This window comes from Rhinoderma darwinii, chromosome 5, assembly GCF_050947455.1.
Source record: "Rhinoderma darwinii isolate aRhiDar2 chromosome 5, aRhiDar2.hap1, whole genome shotgun sequence".
Taxonomy (NCBI): Eukaryota; Metazoa; Chordata; class Amphibia; order Anura; family Rhinodermatidae; genus Rhinoderma; species Rhinoderma darwinii.
The window spans coordinates 33,494,108-33,509,127 of record NC_134691.1 but is presented as its reverse complement, the minus strand read 5'-3'; the positions used below and the strand labels follow the sequence as shown (position 1 = coordinate 33,509,127).

General features: G+C 41.8%; 1 protein-coding gene across 6 annotated transcripts in view; it reads right to left on the bottom strand.

Annotated features, from left to right (window-relative positions):
• CSMD3 (CUB and Sushi multiple domains 3) overlaps positions 1–15,020 on the bottom strand; it is a 1,175,227-nt gene that overhangs the window by 458,962 nt on the left and 701,245 nt on the right. For all 6 annotated transcript variants that reach the window (XM_075825814.1, XM_075825808.1, XM_075825809.1 and 3 more), the window contains one exon: positions 1,778–1,894. In XM_075825814.1, the coding sequence (XP_075681929.1) occupies positions 1,778–1,894 (117 nt within the window). The remainder of the gene's footprint in view (positions 1–1,777; positions 1,895–15,020) is intronic.

Genomic DNA, 15,020 nt, shown 5'->3' with positions numbered 1-15,020 from the left:
AAATCATGAACAAATAGTCAAAAGACAAAAAAAAATTAATAAAATTGATGCAATAACCTCAAGCATTCCTGCCTATGCCATGGCGTATGTGCCTTATCTGAGAATGTTTACTTCATAAATGATTATTCAAATTGGCATCCATAGTGATTTTGTTGGATTCCCCCAAAAAATTACCTGCAAACTTGTTGAACACCTCTGCAAAATATCTATCTCATCTTGATCATGTGACATAAAAAGGATTAAGGCTGGGTTCACACCTTGCGGAAAATCTGCAGCATATTACAGTAGAAGCAAAGTAAACATAAATTGACTTGCTGCAGATTGAAAAACCGGACCGCAAGTCAATTTATGAATGTTTTTTCATCGAGTTTTATAGGCAACGTGTGGATGAGATTTGTTCAAATCACACGTTGCGTAATAAAACCAGCTGCAAAACATTCATAAATTGACCTGCGGTGCGGTTCTTCAATCTGCAGTAAGTCAATTTATGTTGCGGAATCGCTGGTTTTCTGTTGCTGGTTCTCTCCACTGAATTCTATGGAGAGGTAAAAACCGCACCAAATAGCAGATGCTGCGATTCCACTTCAAAGATCACAACTCAGAATATTTTTTTTTTTTATATAATATTTACCCAAAACTCTCTGCTCCTGCATCCAGCCTGGCCTCTAGAGGTGACGTTTCATCCCATGTGACTGCTGCAGCCAATCACAGTCTGCCTGCGGTCACATGGGATGAAACATCATCCTAGGAGGTCGGCCTGCAGGACATCAGGGGGATGCGTTGCCATGGCTACGGGTAAGTATAGACTATTTTTTTGTTTTTATGTGCTGTTTTCCGCAGCCGACATTCCAGACAATAAATTGCACCACATTGTGGTGCAGTTTTTCTACCGGATTTCCCTGAAGGCTCTAGCGCGGATACAATGACTACTTTTACGCAGTGTATCCACCCTGTGTGAACATAGCCGAACTAATATTTTCCTAGTGCTTTGGTAATGGCACATTTTTTATACAAACAATATCCATGAAAGGAGGGAACACTTTCTCTAAAGAACTTTTCTTTTGATGTAAAAGTAACTAGAAAAACATATAAAATAATAATGTTGCACTCAATATAGAGTCATTTCAGGAAAAACCTGTTAGCAATGTCTACCAAAGACACAGGGATGATATAGAAATAATGTGAAAAGCGAACGTGTAGTTCCAATTAAGTCTTCTTTCAATGTAACAGCTTTCACAACATGAGTGCTCCTAATCAATGCACGACCATCAACTGCCTTGTTCTTCATGCAGCTACTTAATGCGCTGTGCAATTCTCTAAATAGAGATAAAGCAACTATACTAAGAACAAAGTATGCAAAGCATAATACTTAGTAGCAAGTATAAGGTAACGAAAACTCAAATTCCCTCTTATTTTCCTAATAGTAATTACTATAACAGTAACTCTGGTCTTAAGCATATACTAGCTAACTAAATTAATACACAGTAGATACCACTAAAAGGGTAACAGTATTTAATGTCTAGTGCTATTGAAACAGATAATTCCCTTCCTTCAACCTTTATAGCTCAATTCCAGAATTTTATGATACATATGTATTTATAATTAAATTATTATTGGTCTCACAACATCCTACTGGCATCTAATGATGGATCTACCGCCATAGGAGTAGTTATCGGCATACTGTAGGTTTAAAGACGTTACATCAATTGAACAATCCTACCTGTAGGTGTTTCATCATAAGTGATAACATACAAGATTGTAAAATGGTATTATTTACCTTTTCCATGGGTTACTTCTATGGTCCATGTACAATTCAAAGAGTTGGGGTAGGATTCAGGGTATCCGGGAGACAGAATTGTGCCGCTTGGACCTCTGACGTCTCCACCACATAATGCTAAGGGGAAAAAGCAAATAATGGTTAAAGAATATTGACATATGTATCTTTTGCCTTTATGGACAGTAAATAGTTATCAATTAATGTCCAAAATGATGCCAGTTTATTCTGAGCCATCAAAACTTAAATCACTACGAATTATTAGGTGCAGCAGATTTTGGGCATCATGATTTCTCACATTTACAATCAATAGATTTATCTGAATTCCAGTGGATAACTACAGGTTACATTTGGATGTTTTTCCAAATAAAATTTTAGAATGATAAATAACGCAACAAATCATATGGCACATGCCTGACAAAGTAGAATCTCCTTTTAAGGTTTTGCAAATAGTCTATTGCAAGGGCTTATCCAAGCACAGGGCTATTTTTCATATTGATGACCTAACCACAGGGTAGGTGATCAGTATATGATCGGCGGGGGTCCAACACCCAGACCCCGCTGCGATCAGCTGTTCCGACTGCCTCCGGGCACCTGATGTCCGTGCCGGAAGCAGTTGGTTCCGGTCACAGTATATTGGCCGTGTTGCAGTACTGCATATCTGCTCCTATCCAAGTGAATAGGAGCAGAGTTGCAGTACTGCAGCACGGCCACTATACAGTGTACGGAGCCATCCGCTTCCGACACCGGCCACTGCATAACATTCTAGGCCCAGAAGCAGCCATTACAGCTGATCGGTGCGGAGTTCGATTGTCGGACCCCCACTCAGCATATACTGATGACCTATCCTGTGGATAGGTCATCAGTATGAAAAACCGCCTTGTGCCCAGACAACCCCTTTAAGTGCATGCATGGGTGGTTGTTATTTCTAGGTGAATTTTATGTATCTATATGAGTTAAATAAACATTAACCCATAACCCTATTTGTATATATGGACAATCAGTAGCTCAGTATCTCACACGCAGATTTTTAAATATATTGAAGAATCTCCTTGGTGTGACTTAATGTCCTTGTTATGACCCATTCTAATTGTTTTGTCATAGAAAACAGGAAGCTCAGAACTTTAAATGTTCTGTGGCCAAATACATTTAGGCCCTGTTCACACCGAGTTTTTTTGCTGCAGTTTTTGGCGCGGAAACCATGTCGGAAACCGCGGCAAAAAATGCATCGGAAACCACGGCAAAATCAATAGCCTCCCATTGATTTCAATGGGAGGCAGAGGCATTTTTTCCGCTAAAAGGCATTCCAGTACAGGCAGATGTCTTAACGTAGGGTGAAATTTTGGGAATATTTTCTACGCTATTGGTACATGTTTTACAGATAATACTATAATGTAAAATTGCAAATAATCAGAAGGTTAGCATGCTACACAATAAATGCTAAAAAAAAATAATGCAGCAGAAAGTACTAGATTATTGTAAACTTCAAAATATTAGAGCGTTCTAAAAACACCCAGAGGATCATAGTAAACTCTGTCCCTACAACTCATTTAAAAAAATGTTCTGTTGTTAATCCAATCATTGTCTCCATGGTTTATGCCTCCATAATTTGGCCCTATAATGCCTTAACATTGATACTTTTCTTGTTGGAAGTTGGATCTCCAACTATCAGGAATGCTGGACAATTAGAATCTAGCTCAACATTGTATATTCATTGTTTCTTTTGATAGCCAGTATCATTCATAACAATGTCAATTATATTAATTAGTAAGAAAAAGCGATAGGTCAGCACTCCATAATGCAGGTGATATTAGTTCTTTTTAATGATACATTTTTCATCCATATCATGCTATACACCACAGTGTCAAATGTTAAAAGAGAATGTAGAATTTGTAGCTACACATGCTACATTCTCTTTGAAATTTGACACGGTGGTGTATAGCATGATATGGATGAAAAATTAATGGAGTTTTCCCATCAGGGATATTTACGGCATATCCACAAGATATGCCATAAATGTCAGATAGATGCGAGTTCCACCTCTTGGACCTGCACTTATCTCTAGAATGGGGCCCCCTAAACCCATATTCTACCTCTCTGTGCTCCGGCTAACGCATGTGATTCCCGACAATGAAGAAGAAAACAGCGTAGCTCGCAGAGCTACGCTGTTTCCGTAAGTCCCACAGTAGTGAATGGCAGTTACGGAAACAGCGTAGCATGTGAGCTACGCTGTTTTCTTCTTCATCGTCGGAAACCCGTTCTAGAGAGAGGTGCAGGTCCGAGAGGTGGGACCCACATCTATCTGACATTTATGGCATATCCTTTGGAAATGCCATAAATGTCCCTGATGGGAAAACCCCTTTAATAATTAAAAAGAACTAATATCAACTGCATTAAGGAGTGCTGACCTATCTCTTTTTCTTACAAATATTTATGTGATAAGGAGGTTTAACCATGAGGTTCTGGCACCCATCTGACATTCCAATTGAGTGAGCTGACAGATAGTTGTTACGAAATTATATTAATCTGGCTTTATCCTGAAAACACGGTACATGGGTATTTTGGGATGTCCTATTTGTGCCACTATTAGAGGTGGATTCACCATTCGACCATTAGAGCAAAACCCTTGGGCCCATCAAATTTACATTCATTAGAGTGGCTCAAGTGTATTATAACTATGGTGGTTGGTAAGGGACCAATGACTTTTATTGACTGGGGTCCATGATCACTTTCAATCCATCTTTGAACTACATAGACAAAAAAGAGTGACCATTTTGACTATCATTTTCAGTGCCAATTTAATAGACTTTAAAATGTTAACATGGACTTTAGACCTATTTGTAATGCAATCCGAGGTAAAAGAAAATCAATTGTAATATAAGTTTGGATGTGAAATAACCCTAAAAATCTTTAGATGACTCAAGCTCTCTCTGTTTACCCATCGGTAGTATTCATCCAATCGCGCTGCTGTGCAAACTTTACAATCTGTATAAATCCTCCGATCAATCAAAAAAGAATCTCCGCAGGTAAGTTCATTTTAACAAAAACCTCACATATCATTCAAAAGCCTCTCACAGAAATGATTATCATCTCTCATGGTTTATGTAAGATGAAAAGTTTTCAAGGACTTCGTACAAACTTAATTTTTTTTTTTTGTTTAAAAGTAACTACTTTGTGTTTGCTTTGGCAGTTTCAATAGCAAACACAGTATGATAGTTATATTGTGTGGCTACTATATTTCATTGGCACTGCTAGAGAAAAAGAAACCTGTTTAGGTGATGGCACCATGCCAATATACTGTATAAAGCGGCATGATTAAATTATCAGCTTCTGAAGTAGGACATCCAAAGTGGTTTACAATTGCTGAAAAAAAGTGGCTAGAAAGAAAAGGAATCAAGATGTTGTCCTGCCCGCCGAAACATAAAAGGTTTATAAACTTGTAGACAATTTACATTGTACTGTGACATTCAATTTTATTTTGGGCAGATGCTAGCTTGAAGCTCCTAGACCCCGGCCCCCGACTTACCATATACTAATTATAATAATAGTGTCTTCCTATGTGACAGAGGAGGTTTTGGGCCCCCTCATGCACCAGGGTCCAGGTGTGACTGCTCTCTCTTCACTCCCTAGAACAGATTTTGCCCCTGTCGGTCCAAAATCTGTTAGAGCCCCCCAGCTACCATTTATTATACTGGTATCTTATGTGGCAGAGGAGCCTTTGGGCCCTCTCAGGCACCAGGGCCTGGGTACGGCAACTACCTCTGCACCCCCTATAGCTATGCTTCTGATTTTGGGAATGTACTCAACTCCTTTATCTGGTGTTTTACAATACGTTGTGAATGCCGTTTCAAAAAGCCTGGTTCAGTCTTGAAATGTGTTGACTGTCACGTTTCGAAATTAATTTTAAACAAGTTAAGGAATCATTTAAGCTCCTTATGAAATCTCACTTAAAGAGGATCTGTCACCAGTTTATTAATTCCCTACCTCCTGACTAATCTAATTGGCGCTTTGCTGCTGATCACTACAGTGTGATTTGTTTTAAAAAAAAGTTTATTATTTTAAAAATTATGACCATTTTTCTAAATATGGTAATTTGGCTCTAATAGCCAAATAGGAGGTGACTCTTTCTTTTCACTTTGGGCGGTCTAATGTTTAATGTCTGACGCTGTCCAATTAGCATACAGCTTCTCCCAATTCCCTGCCCAGCAACACAGCGTGATCATTTAGTATACAGCTTCCATTCCCGACTGTGTTTTCAACTGGTGATATCTCTGGTTTAAAATCTCGTTTTTCATATGCCACCAGAACCGCTGTTCCAGGTGGTCCACAGCCCAAAATATGGGTAGTTTTAAGTGATCCTCCTTCCCTCCAACCTCAGTCTCTCATACTGTGTGAAGCAGCTTCATGCTGATAGGTCAGAGGCTGTGAGGAGGCTCCACCTCAGGAGAATCGCTGCTGTTACCTCCCAGTTGTCTAATAAAGGCTCATTTGCATATTTAGAAAAAAACTCATAACTTTTACATTAATAAACTTTTAGGGACACAATTTTCACTAACATTATCAGTGTAACAGCGCCTATTAGATCAGCTAGGTGATAGGGCATTACTAAACTGGTGACAGATCCTATTTAATTCATTGTCATGAACACAAGGCTAGACAACAATTAGAGGGTTATATCAAGAGAATATTTTTGGTTAGCAGTAAAAATATCTGTAATGTATACTGTGACATACCCATAGATTTCTATGGGTCAGACATATGCCAAAAGACATTTAAAGGGGTTGCCCCATAAATAACATTTATCACCTATTCACAACATAGGTGATAAATCTGTGATTGTGCAGTGAGGAGGTACGGGGGCTTTGGAACCCCCCGTTCTAGTCATTGGTGGAGAAACATTATAACTGCTGGGACCCCCTGATCACTATAATGGGGGTCCCTAACCCCCCATTCCTCCTCACTGCACAACTCAGTGATGAGCTTGAATGGAGCGCAGAACACGCATCTCCCTAAAGCATTCTACTCAGCTATTATTGTGAGTCCCATAGACTTTGAATGGAGAGGCAGGGTGACAGCTCGTCTTGCGCTCCATTTAAGCTCTTCCTAAGGCTGGGTTCACACGAGCATGTTACATCCGTAATGGACGAAACGTATTTCGGCCGCAAGTCCCGGACCAAACACACTGCAGGGAGCCGGGCTCCTAGCATCATATTTATGTACGATGCCAGGAGTCCCTGCCTCGCTGCAGGACAACTGTCCCTTACTGTAATCATGTTTTCAGTACGGGACAGTAGTTCCACGGAGAGGCAGGAACTCCTAGCATCGTACATAACTATGATTCTAGGAGCCCGGCTCCCTGCAGTTTGTTCGATCCGGGACTTGCGGCCGAAATACGTTCCATCCATTACGGATGTAACATGCTCGTGTGAACCCAGCCTTAATGCAGTCGTCCAGCAAGGAGAAGCAGAAGGTTTCGGAACCCCAGTCCTGGTAATCATTGGGGGTCCTAGCGGTGGGGCCCCTGGCAATCACATATTTATGATTTATACTGTGCATGGGTAATACATATTCTTGTTGGGACAACCACTTTAAAGGGTTTGTCTGGTTTATAAAAACCCTTTTTCAAATATATTATTGGGGAAATCTAAACTAATAGATATTGGAGATAACTGAGTGGACAGCTACTACAAAGAGCATCTCTCCTTCTAGAAGACATGACATGTCCATACCTTACATGTACAACCCATTAATTGCATTGATTGTAATGCTTCATTTCCCCTGTGGCTGTGCTGTAGGGAAATTGAACGCTTGCTGCTCGGTCCCCTCACAGATTATAGCTGAGCTCTCAGGGTCTCAGTAGCGACACCCTGCAATAAGCTTATTGTTGGGGGACCCTTCTAACAAAAGTGAATAATCCCTTTAGATAACTGGTTATTGTTTTTTTTTTACAGTGATCAATATAATAGTCAGCCTGTTATTCTGTCCTGTCAAAATACAGGAATCCTGATGGATAATTTTAGTTATAGAAATCCATACATATGTCAACTTTATGTCTGAAATGTTAATAGTGTTGGATTATAGGATGTCATTGCTATCAAACATTATTATAAGAAAGGGATATACAGATGTATTTACCTTCAAAAATAAGATACTGTATCATATCACATTATTGACACAACTAGCACATCAACAGAAAATCAGGATTTCATGGTCACATCAGGACACTAGGTAGACATTCGGAAATGTTTGCCTTAAAGCGCTATGGATCTAACTTTGGTTTATAGGAATCATTTATGAAAATATGGTTTGATTTATACCCAGAATTTATTGCGCTTTAATGAGTCTGTGTCCAAAGTAGTCACATTACTTATTGCAAAATATAGTTAGAAGTTTGACAGAAATTATTCCAACATTAGAATTCATATCAGTCATGAAACCACAAATCTGTCAGTCAGTTACAATGCTGTTTGCCATTAAATGTATTTTTTTTACTTGCTTCCTGGACCTCTGCTCAGCTTACTTCACTGACTTGGCAGTTTCACGAAGTATCAAGCATAAAAGCCTTTTTTTTTAACTTCTGCATATCAGAAATTCTTGGAACACTAGTAACAAACTTTATGAATATAATGACTTTGCTTAATGTCCAATATTTAACCAAACAAGGTAGTAGAGAATGGCAGCCAAGTAATTGATCTCAAAAATTGCAGAAAAGGAGAAATTATTAAATGTAACGGAAATAAAATCTTATTTAATCCAATCTAATCAATTAAGATACTGTCTGATACCAGTTTTTTGTTATAATGTTATTATTGCTTATTAGTTACCCTGTGGCTCTTCAAGAAAGTTGAACTAGCAGAGTAGCCGGCATAGCAGCTGCCACGGGACCTAGCATTGGGGAGGAACGGGGCAGCAGGACCAATGTTTGAAGAGGGTGCATGAAAATAGAAGAACGGTGTTACCTCACCCGGATCCGGCAGCGCAACTCTCCAAGCGGCCAAGGCTCCAGCACGATCTGCTCCTATGTTCAGCTGCGGCTCTCCTCCTCTGCACAGCCGACAGCATTGGGTTGCCGCAGAAACTACTACTACTAGATGAGGTCGGTCCTGGTGGCCTGCCTAAAGGGCACACCAGCCTTCACACCTGGCCTGCAGATCAAGGTTCATCAAGGTTCATCCATTGTTTGGCTATTGTTCTTATTGCTATTTTGACTTTGTTCCTGACTGATCCTGATTTTGATCTAGACCTCAGCCTTGTTCCTGGTTTAAACTCCTGTCTCATCCTTTGGTTGTGTCACCTAGGTTCTGAAGTTCGACTCCTAATGTCGACTCCTAGTCTGTCTTCTGACTACGGTTCTGTCTCGTTGTCTAGTTAGCTTTATCTTGACTACTGTTTCGTTGACGATCCATGGCCAATCATACATTGATACCAATAAATTGCAAAAATATGGCTAGACCAATTGTACACTCCTTCCCTTCCGGTAATGCTGCAATTTTTAATACACATGGCACATACTGACATTTCACAAAGATTATACAGTGACACTTTTGATACATGGCCCCATTTCTAGAACAATTCAGTGTTAGGGTATGTTCACACGCTTAACCAAAAACGTCTGAAAATACGGAGCTGATTTTCAGACGTTTTTTAAGACACTCGCGATTTTCTCTGTGTTTTTCGCTGCCTTTTTTACAGCAAAAACGGCTCCAAAAACGGCTGAAGAATTGACATGCACTTCTTTTTCACGGCCGTTCTTTTGAAAAACGTCCGGAAAAAAAAAACGGCCCGTCGGCTTCCGATTTTTCGGCCGTTTTTCGGCCGTTTATGGCCTGATAAACGGCCAAAAATATGCCATGTGAACATGCCCTCAACTTTGATGTTGATGTTGAAGCTGGAAGTTGAAGTTTTGCAACAGCTGGGGGTCCACAGCTTGGAGATCACTGCCTCATGCACACGACTGTTATGGTTTTTACTGTCCGCAAATACGGATCGATAGCCATTTGCATGTCATCTGCAATTCATCAGCATAAATGTAATGCTGTCCACAAATACGGTCCGTAGTGCATCGGTAGTTTACAGATCCACAAAAAAAATCAGGGAGGAATCTTGGGTAATCCCCTGGCATCGCATACCCACGCTTCCTCAATTACGGATGGCTACGGATCCACCTTCATAGACGTTCGCAATTGCAGAAGCGCCCATGGACTTCTTTGGGGAGCCCTGCCGCAATTGCGGACAAAAATAGGACATGTTCTTGCGGATCATTTCTACGGCACGGACATACATCCGTAGATTACCTGAAAGGTGTCCAAGACCAATAGTAATTAATGGATCCGCAATTTAACCTGTAATTATGTATCCGTAATTACAGATGAAAATCATGGTTGTGTGCATGGGGCCTTATGGAAATAAATTTATAATACCGTAATGGAATTGCCAGTCTGGTCGGCTGATTTAGGCAACACAACATGTTTTTTTTTTTTTTTTTTATGTGCATTAGACAAGGCCAACAATTAGATTTCCACTTTTATTTTGTAACTTGCATTACAAAAAAAAAACTAATTCTTATTATTTAACATTGGCTACAATGCATTTATTTTAATAAGCCCTTACTTGTGCTATGAACTAACTAGAAAGAAGCTAATAATTACTAGCAGACGAGTAATTGTTATGTAACTACATTGTAGGTGGAAAATAAAAAAAATATGGTAGGTGTTGGAATGTTTTTCACATATGTCTGGTACGAACTGTGCAGCTGTGCAAAATTCCAAATGTAGTATTTTGATTAAAGGAAGAACAAAATGTCATCTTTTAAATAAGTGAGATACAAGTTATGTACTCTTATTAAAATATATTGTTTAATTCTCACTGTTAAGAAACAAATATTCAAACAATTTTACCAATCAAAATTTAACATTTTGGGCTCATAACACAGAAATGTTTGAATGACTTCAAAATTTTATCAGAAAAGAAAAAAACTAAAATGGCAGAAAAAAATACTAATTTCAAAAGGTGGGTTGTTAATTGGACTTGTGCGCGATCACATTTGTTTGCTTATGGCTGTTCCTGCTTCATCTACCAACATCATGAGGTTCCTCAACAGTGGCACAGGGCACTGCCCAAACCTTCCAGCATCACTTTGTGTGATTTGGACTTCCATTGTCCACATTACAGGCAGGTCTGGTCTACCTCAAACATCTACCACGACAAGTCCACCTCACGGAAAAGGGCCACCAGATACTGTTGGCAACTTTCTGGTTCTACGTGTATACATGGCCTACAAAGAAGACTATAAATACAGTATGAGCTGTCAACATATGTGAAAGCTTAGCACATGCAATTGGGTAATGCAATGGCCTGCCTTGACTTCAAACTTCATTGGACAGACCTTCCTCTGGATGTGATACTATGTTGGCATGGCATAGCATAGTGTTACTGGACTTGGATAAAATCAAACATTGCCAATTAGGCCAACAACAACAAGAACACTTGTATTACACCAAGGGATAAGAAATTGGTCTTGTCACCAGCATCTTCTCCCAACAATTGATGTCCTACTGGGTCACACTGTATCAATCGAGGTACACTAAGGCCTCATGCACACGACCGTATTTTTCCCACCCGTAAATACTGGCGTAAATACGGGTCCGGTGTCACACGTATTCCACCCGTTTTGCACCAGTATTTACGAACCCGTGCCCGTAAATATGGGTCCGGTGTCACCCGTATTCCACCCGTATTTACGGGCACGTTTTTGGCGGCAAAATAGCACTGCACTAATCGGCAGCCCCTTCTCTCTATCAGTGCAGGATAGAGAGAAGGGACAGCCTTTTCTGTAATAAAAGTTAAAGAAATTCATACTTACCCGGCCGTTGTCTTGGTGAAGCGTCCCTCTCTTCACATCCAGCCCGACATCCCTGGATGACGCGGCAGTCCATGTGACCGCTGCAGCCTGTGATTGACCTGTGATTGGCTGCAGCGGTCACATGGCCTGAAACGTCATCCAGGACGTCGGGCCGGATGTCGAGAGGGACGCGTCACCAAGGCAACGGGCGGGAGACCGGACTGGAGGAAGCAGGAAGTTGTCGGTAAGTATGAAAGTCTTTTATTTTTATTTTTTACAGGTTTATACTGATCGGTAGTCACTGTCCAGGGTGCTGAAAGAGTTACTGCCGATCAGTTAACTCTTTCAGCTCCCTGGACAGTGACTATTTACTGACGTCGCTTAGCAACGCTGCCGTAATGACAGGTGCACACATGTAGCCACCCGTCATTACGAGAGCTCCATAGACTTCTATGGACTGTCCGTGCCATTATTACGGCCTGAAATAGGACATGTTCTATCTTTTTCAACGGCACGGGCACCTTCCCGTGAGAAAACGGGAAGGCACCCGTCACCAATAGAAGTCTATGAGCCCGTTATTACGGGTCGTAATTACGACCCGTAATAACGGGAGTTTTTACGGTCGTGTGCATGAGGCCTTACCCTTCTACAATAACTTGTTGTCTATTGCTGTATTCTGTAATGACTTAACCAGGACATTATGTAACCCTAGCGAGTCCTTTGCTTTGTTATGTTTAATGCTATTCTCTAAATTATATCTTCTTAATATCTACAATATTTTTAATTCCAGAGTATCATTCTGTGGTTCCAGGCTTTTGTTTTAAACTAGATGTTTCTTTGCTGCTAGTCTGTGTTTGTGAGCTGTAAATGGATCCTTTGATGTGGTAGAAGTGCAGGCGAGCAAGAACATCCCGTGGTATTTCTTCCGCCAGATGCTTCGGCTTCGGAACTCTATGAGCTCTGTCGATTATTAGATCTCTAGGGGTACAGTTGGGAAGCAGTGCTGTCATCAGCCCTTGAATGTAATGAGCGAGATCTTTTGCGGCTACTGTTTCTGGGACTCCCCGAAATTTGACGTTGTTACGTCGTGAGCGGTCCTCTATATCAGCGATCTTCGATCTCATTTGCGACATTTCTGCCTCTAGCTCATAATGTGCGTCAATCAGGGCATTGTGCGAAGTTGCATAATCGCTCATTTTTGATTCCGTGTGTTGTACTCTGTCCTCAATCTCATGAATAGCCTCGGACATAGGTTTGAGCATTTGGGCAAAGCCAGCCTGTATTGAGCGCTGTAAATCTTGCAACATCATTTTAAGGGAGATTTCAGTGATGAAATTAGAGGAAGGAGGCACAGATTCAAGCCATTCAGATTGTGGAGATATGGCAAGCTCAGAGTTCTCAGCAGGGATTTCTCTTACCTCCAGATGCTCTTGTCTTCCAGGGCACCGTGTGACAGGAGAGGAAGGAGAGTGGGGCTGTGAGCCTCGTGTTATGATCTCAAGATGGCGACCGCTGTGATCCAGAGAAGGCGAGCCCGGAGCCAGAGGTGAGTTACCAACCCGTGTACTCCCTGGTGTACTCCCTGGTGGTGGAGTCGGCGGAGCTGAGCTGCTTCGCCTCGGTATGGCAACTGGAGGCACGGAGGGGGAACCCGGATCAGACGCCAGGGAACCAGCCTGAGAGCAGTCGTCGGCGCCATCTTGTCCTGACATGGGGCGGCGCGGGAGGTAGAAGTCTGTCATTTTCGCCAGTTTAGCGACGGTTCTCTTTCTCCTGGGCATCCCAGGTGATGATCGCTACCCGGTGGTGTTGTTTTTAGATGGGTACCAAGGTACAATGCGGTGGAAGTCGCTTGTGCAGTGTGGAGCTAATCTCTCACACAGCCATCCAGTCCGGTAGCCAAGCCACGCCCCGTAAATCGATCCTTGACCAACACAAGCCCTACGTTCCAGGCTGTTTTTTGCTTTTTCTATACAGTATCCTGTTTGTCCACATTTATATAATAAAATAAAAAAAGCATAATAAAAATATATTTATTCCAATATAGATCTTAAAATATTATTATTATTACTGCTGTTGTTATTGTTATTATTATTAATATTGAAAACAGAAAACTTTTACACTTAAAGAGGACCTGTCACAAGATCATAGAAGTTGTACAAGTTAACTGACCTAAATAGTGCTGTGTCCCTGATTCTAGCGCTATTTTTCTTTTTTCCTGGATCCCCCCATTCCAGAGATATGGCCCACTATATGCTAAGTTGCTGTAGTTAGCCATTGAGGTGGAGCTATCTTCCCTGCATCTGATGATCGCCAATCAGCACGAGGCAGCTTGAGAGTAGTTCACACCATTTTGACTAACTACAGCAAATTAGCATAGGGGGTTTAGAAAAAAATAGAAAAACAGCATAGGAATCATGGAGACATCGCTATTCAGGTCAGTAAACAAGTTCAAATTATATGACCCAGTGACAGGTCCTCTTTAAGAGTTTGTTAATTTGTTAAACAATTCAGCTTTCTTCCAGAAATAGCCACTCTTGTCCATTGGCTATGTCTAGTACTGCAAGTAAATCTTATTGACTTGAATGGGGGTTAGGCTACAATGTCACACTCAGCACGCGGACAAGAGTGGCGCTGTTTCTGGAAGAAAGCAGCCCTGTTTTTCTAATCTCATACGACCTCTTTAACCCCTTCCCGACATTTGACGTACATGTACGTCATGGAAAGCATTGACTTCCCGCAAAATGCCGTACATGTACGTCAAACGTTTGGCACCGGCTCAGAAGCTGAGTCGGTGCCATCATCGTCGGATCTCAGCTGTATCTTACAGCTGACATCCGACTGTAACGGCGGGGACTGAAATTAGCTTCGATCCCCGCCATTAACCCCTTAAGTGCAGCGCTCAAACGCGATCGCTGCACTTAAGGTGTTTGCAGCTCATCGGAGCCCCAGCAATGAAATTCCCGGGGTTCCGGTGGCTGCAATGGCAACCGGAGGCCTAATACTGGCCTCCCGGTCTGCCTAGCACCGAAGCCGGTCAGGATCCGCCCGGCGGCGGAGCCTGATCGGCTTCCGTAGCTGCCGGCAAGATGGCGCCGGGTCAGGAGCTGATCCGGCGTCATCAGCGGTGGAGGTCAGCTGTACTGTACAGCTGACATCCACCTGTAACGGCAGGAACCGGAGCTAGCTCCGATCCCTGCCATTAACCCCTTCGATGCAGCAATCGAAAGCGATTGCTGCATCGTAGCGGTTACTAGCAGATCGCCAGCCCTGACAGGCAATCGGGACTGGCGACTGCTGTTATGGCAACAGGAGACACAATGGTCTCCTGCTCTGCCATTACGGAAGCCGATTTAGGCCCCGCCGGGAGGCGAAGCCTAAACGGCTTGCTGTCAGTGAATGACT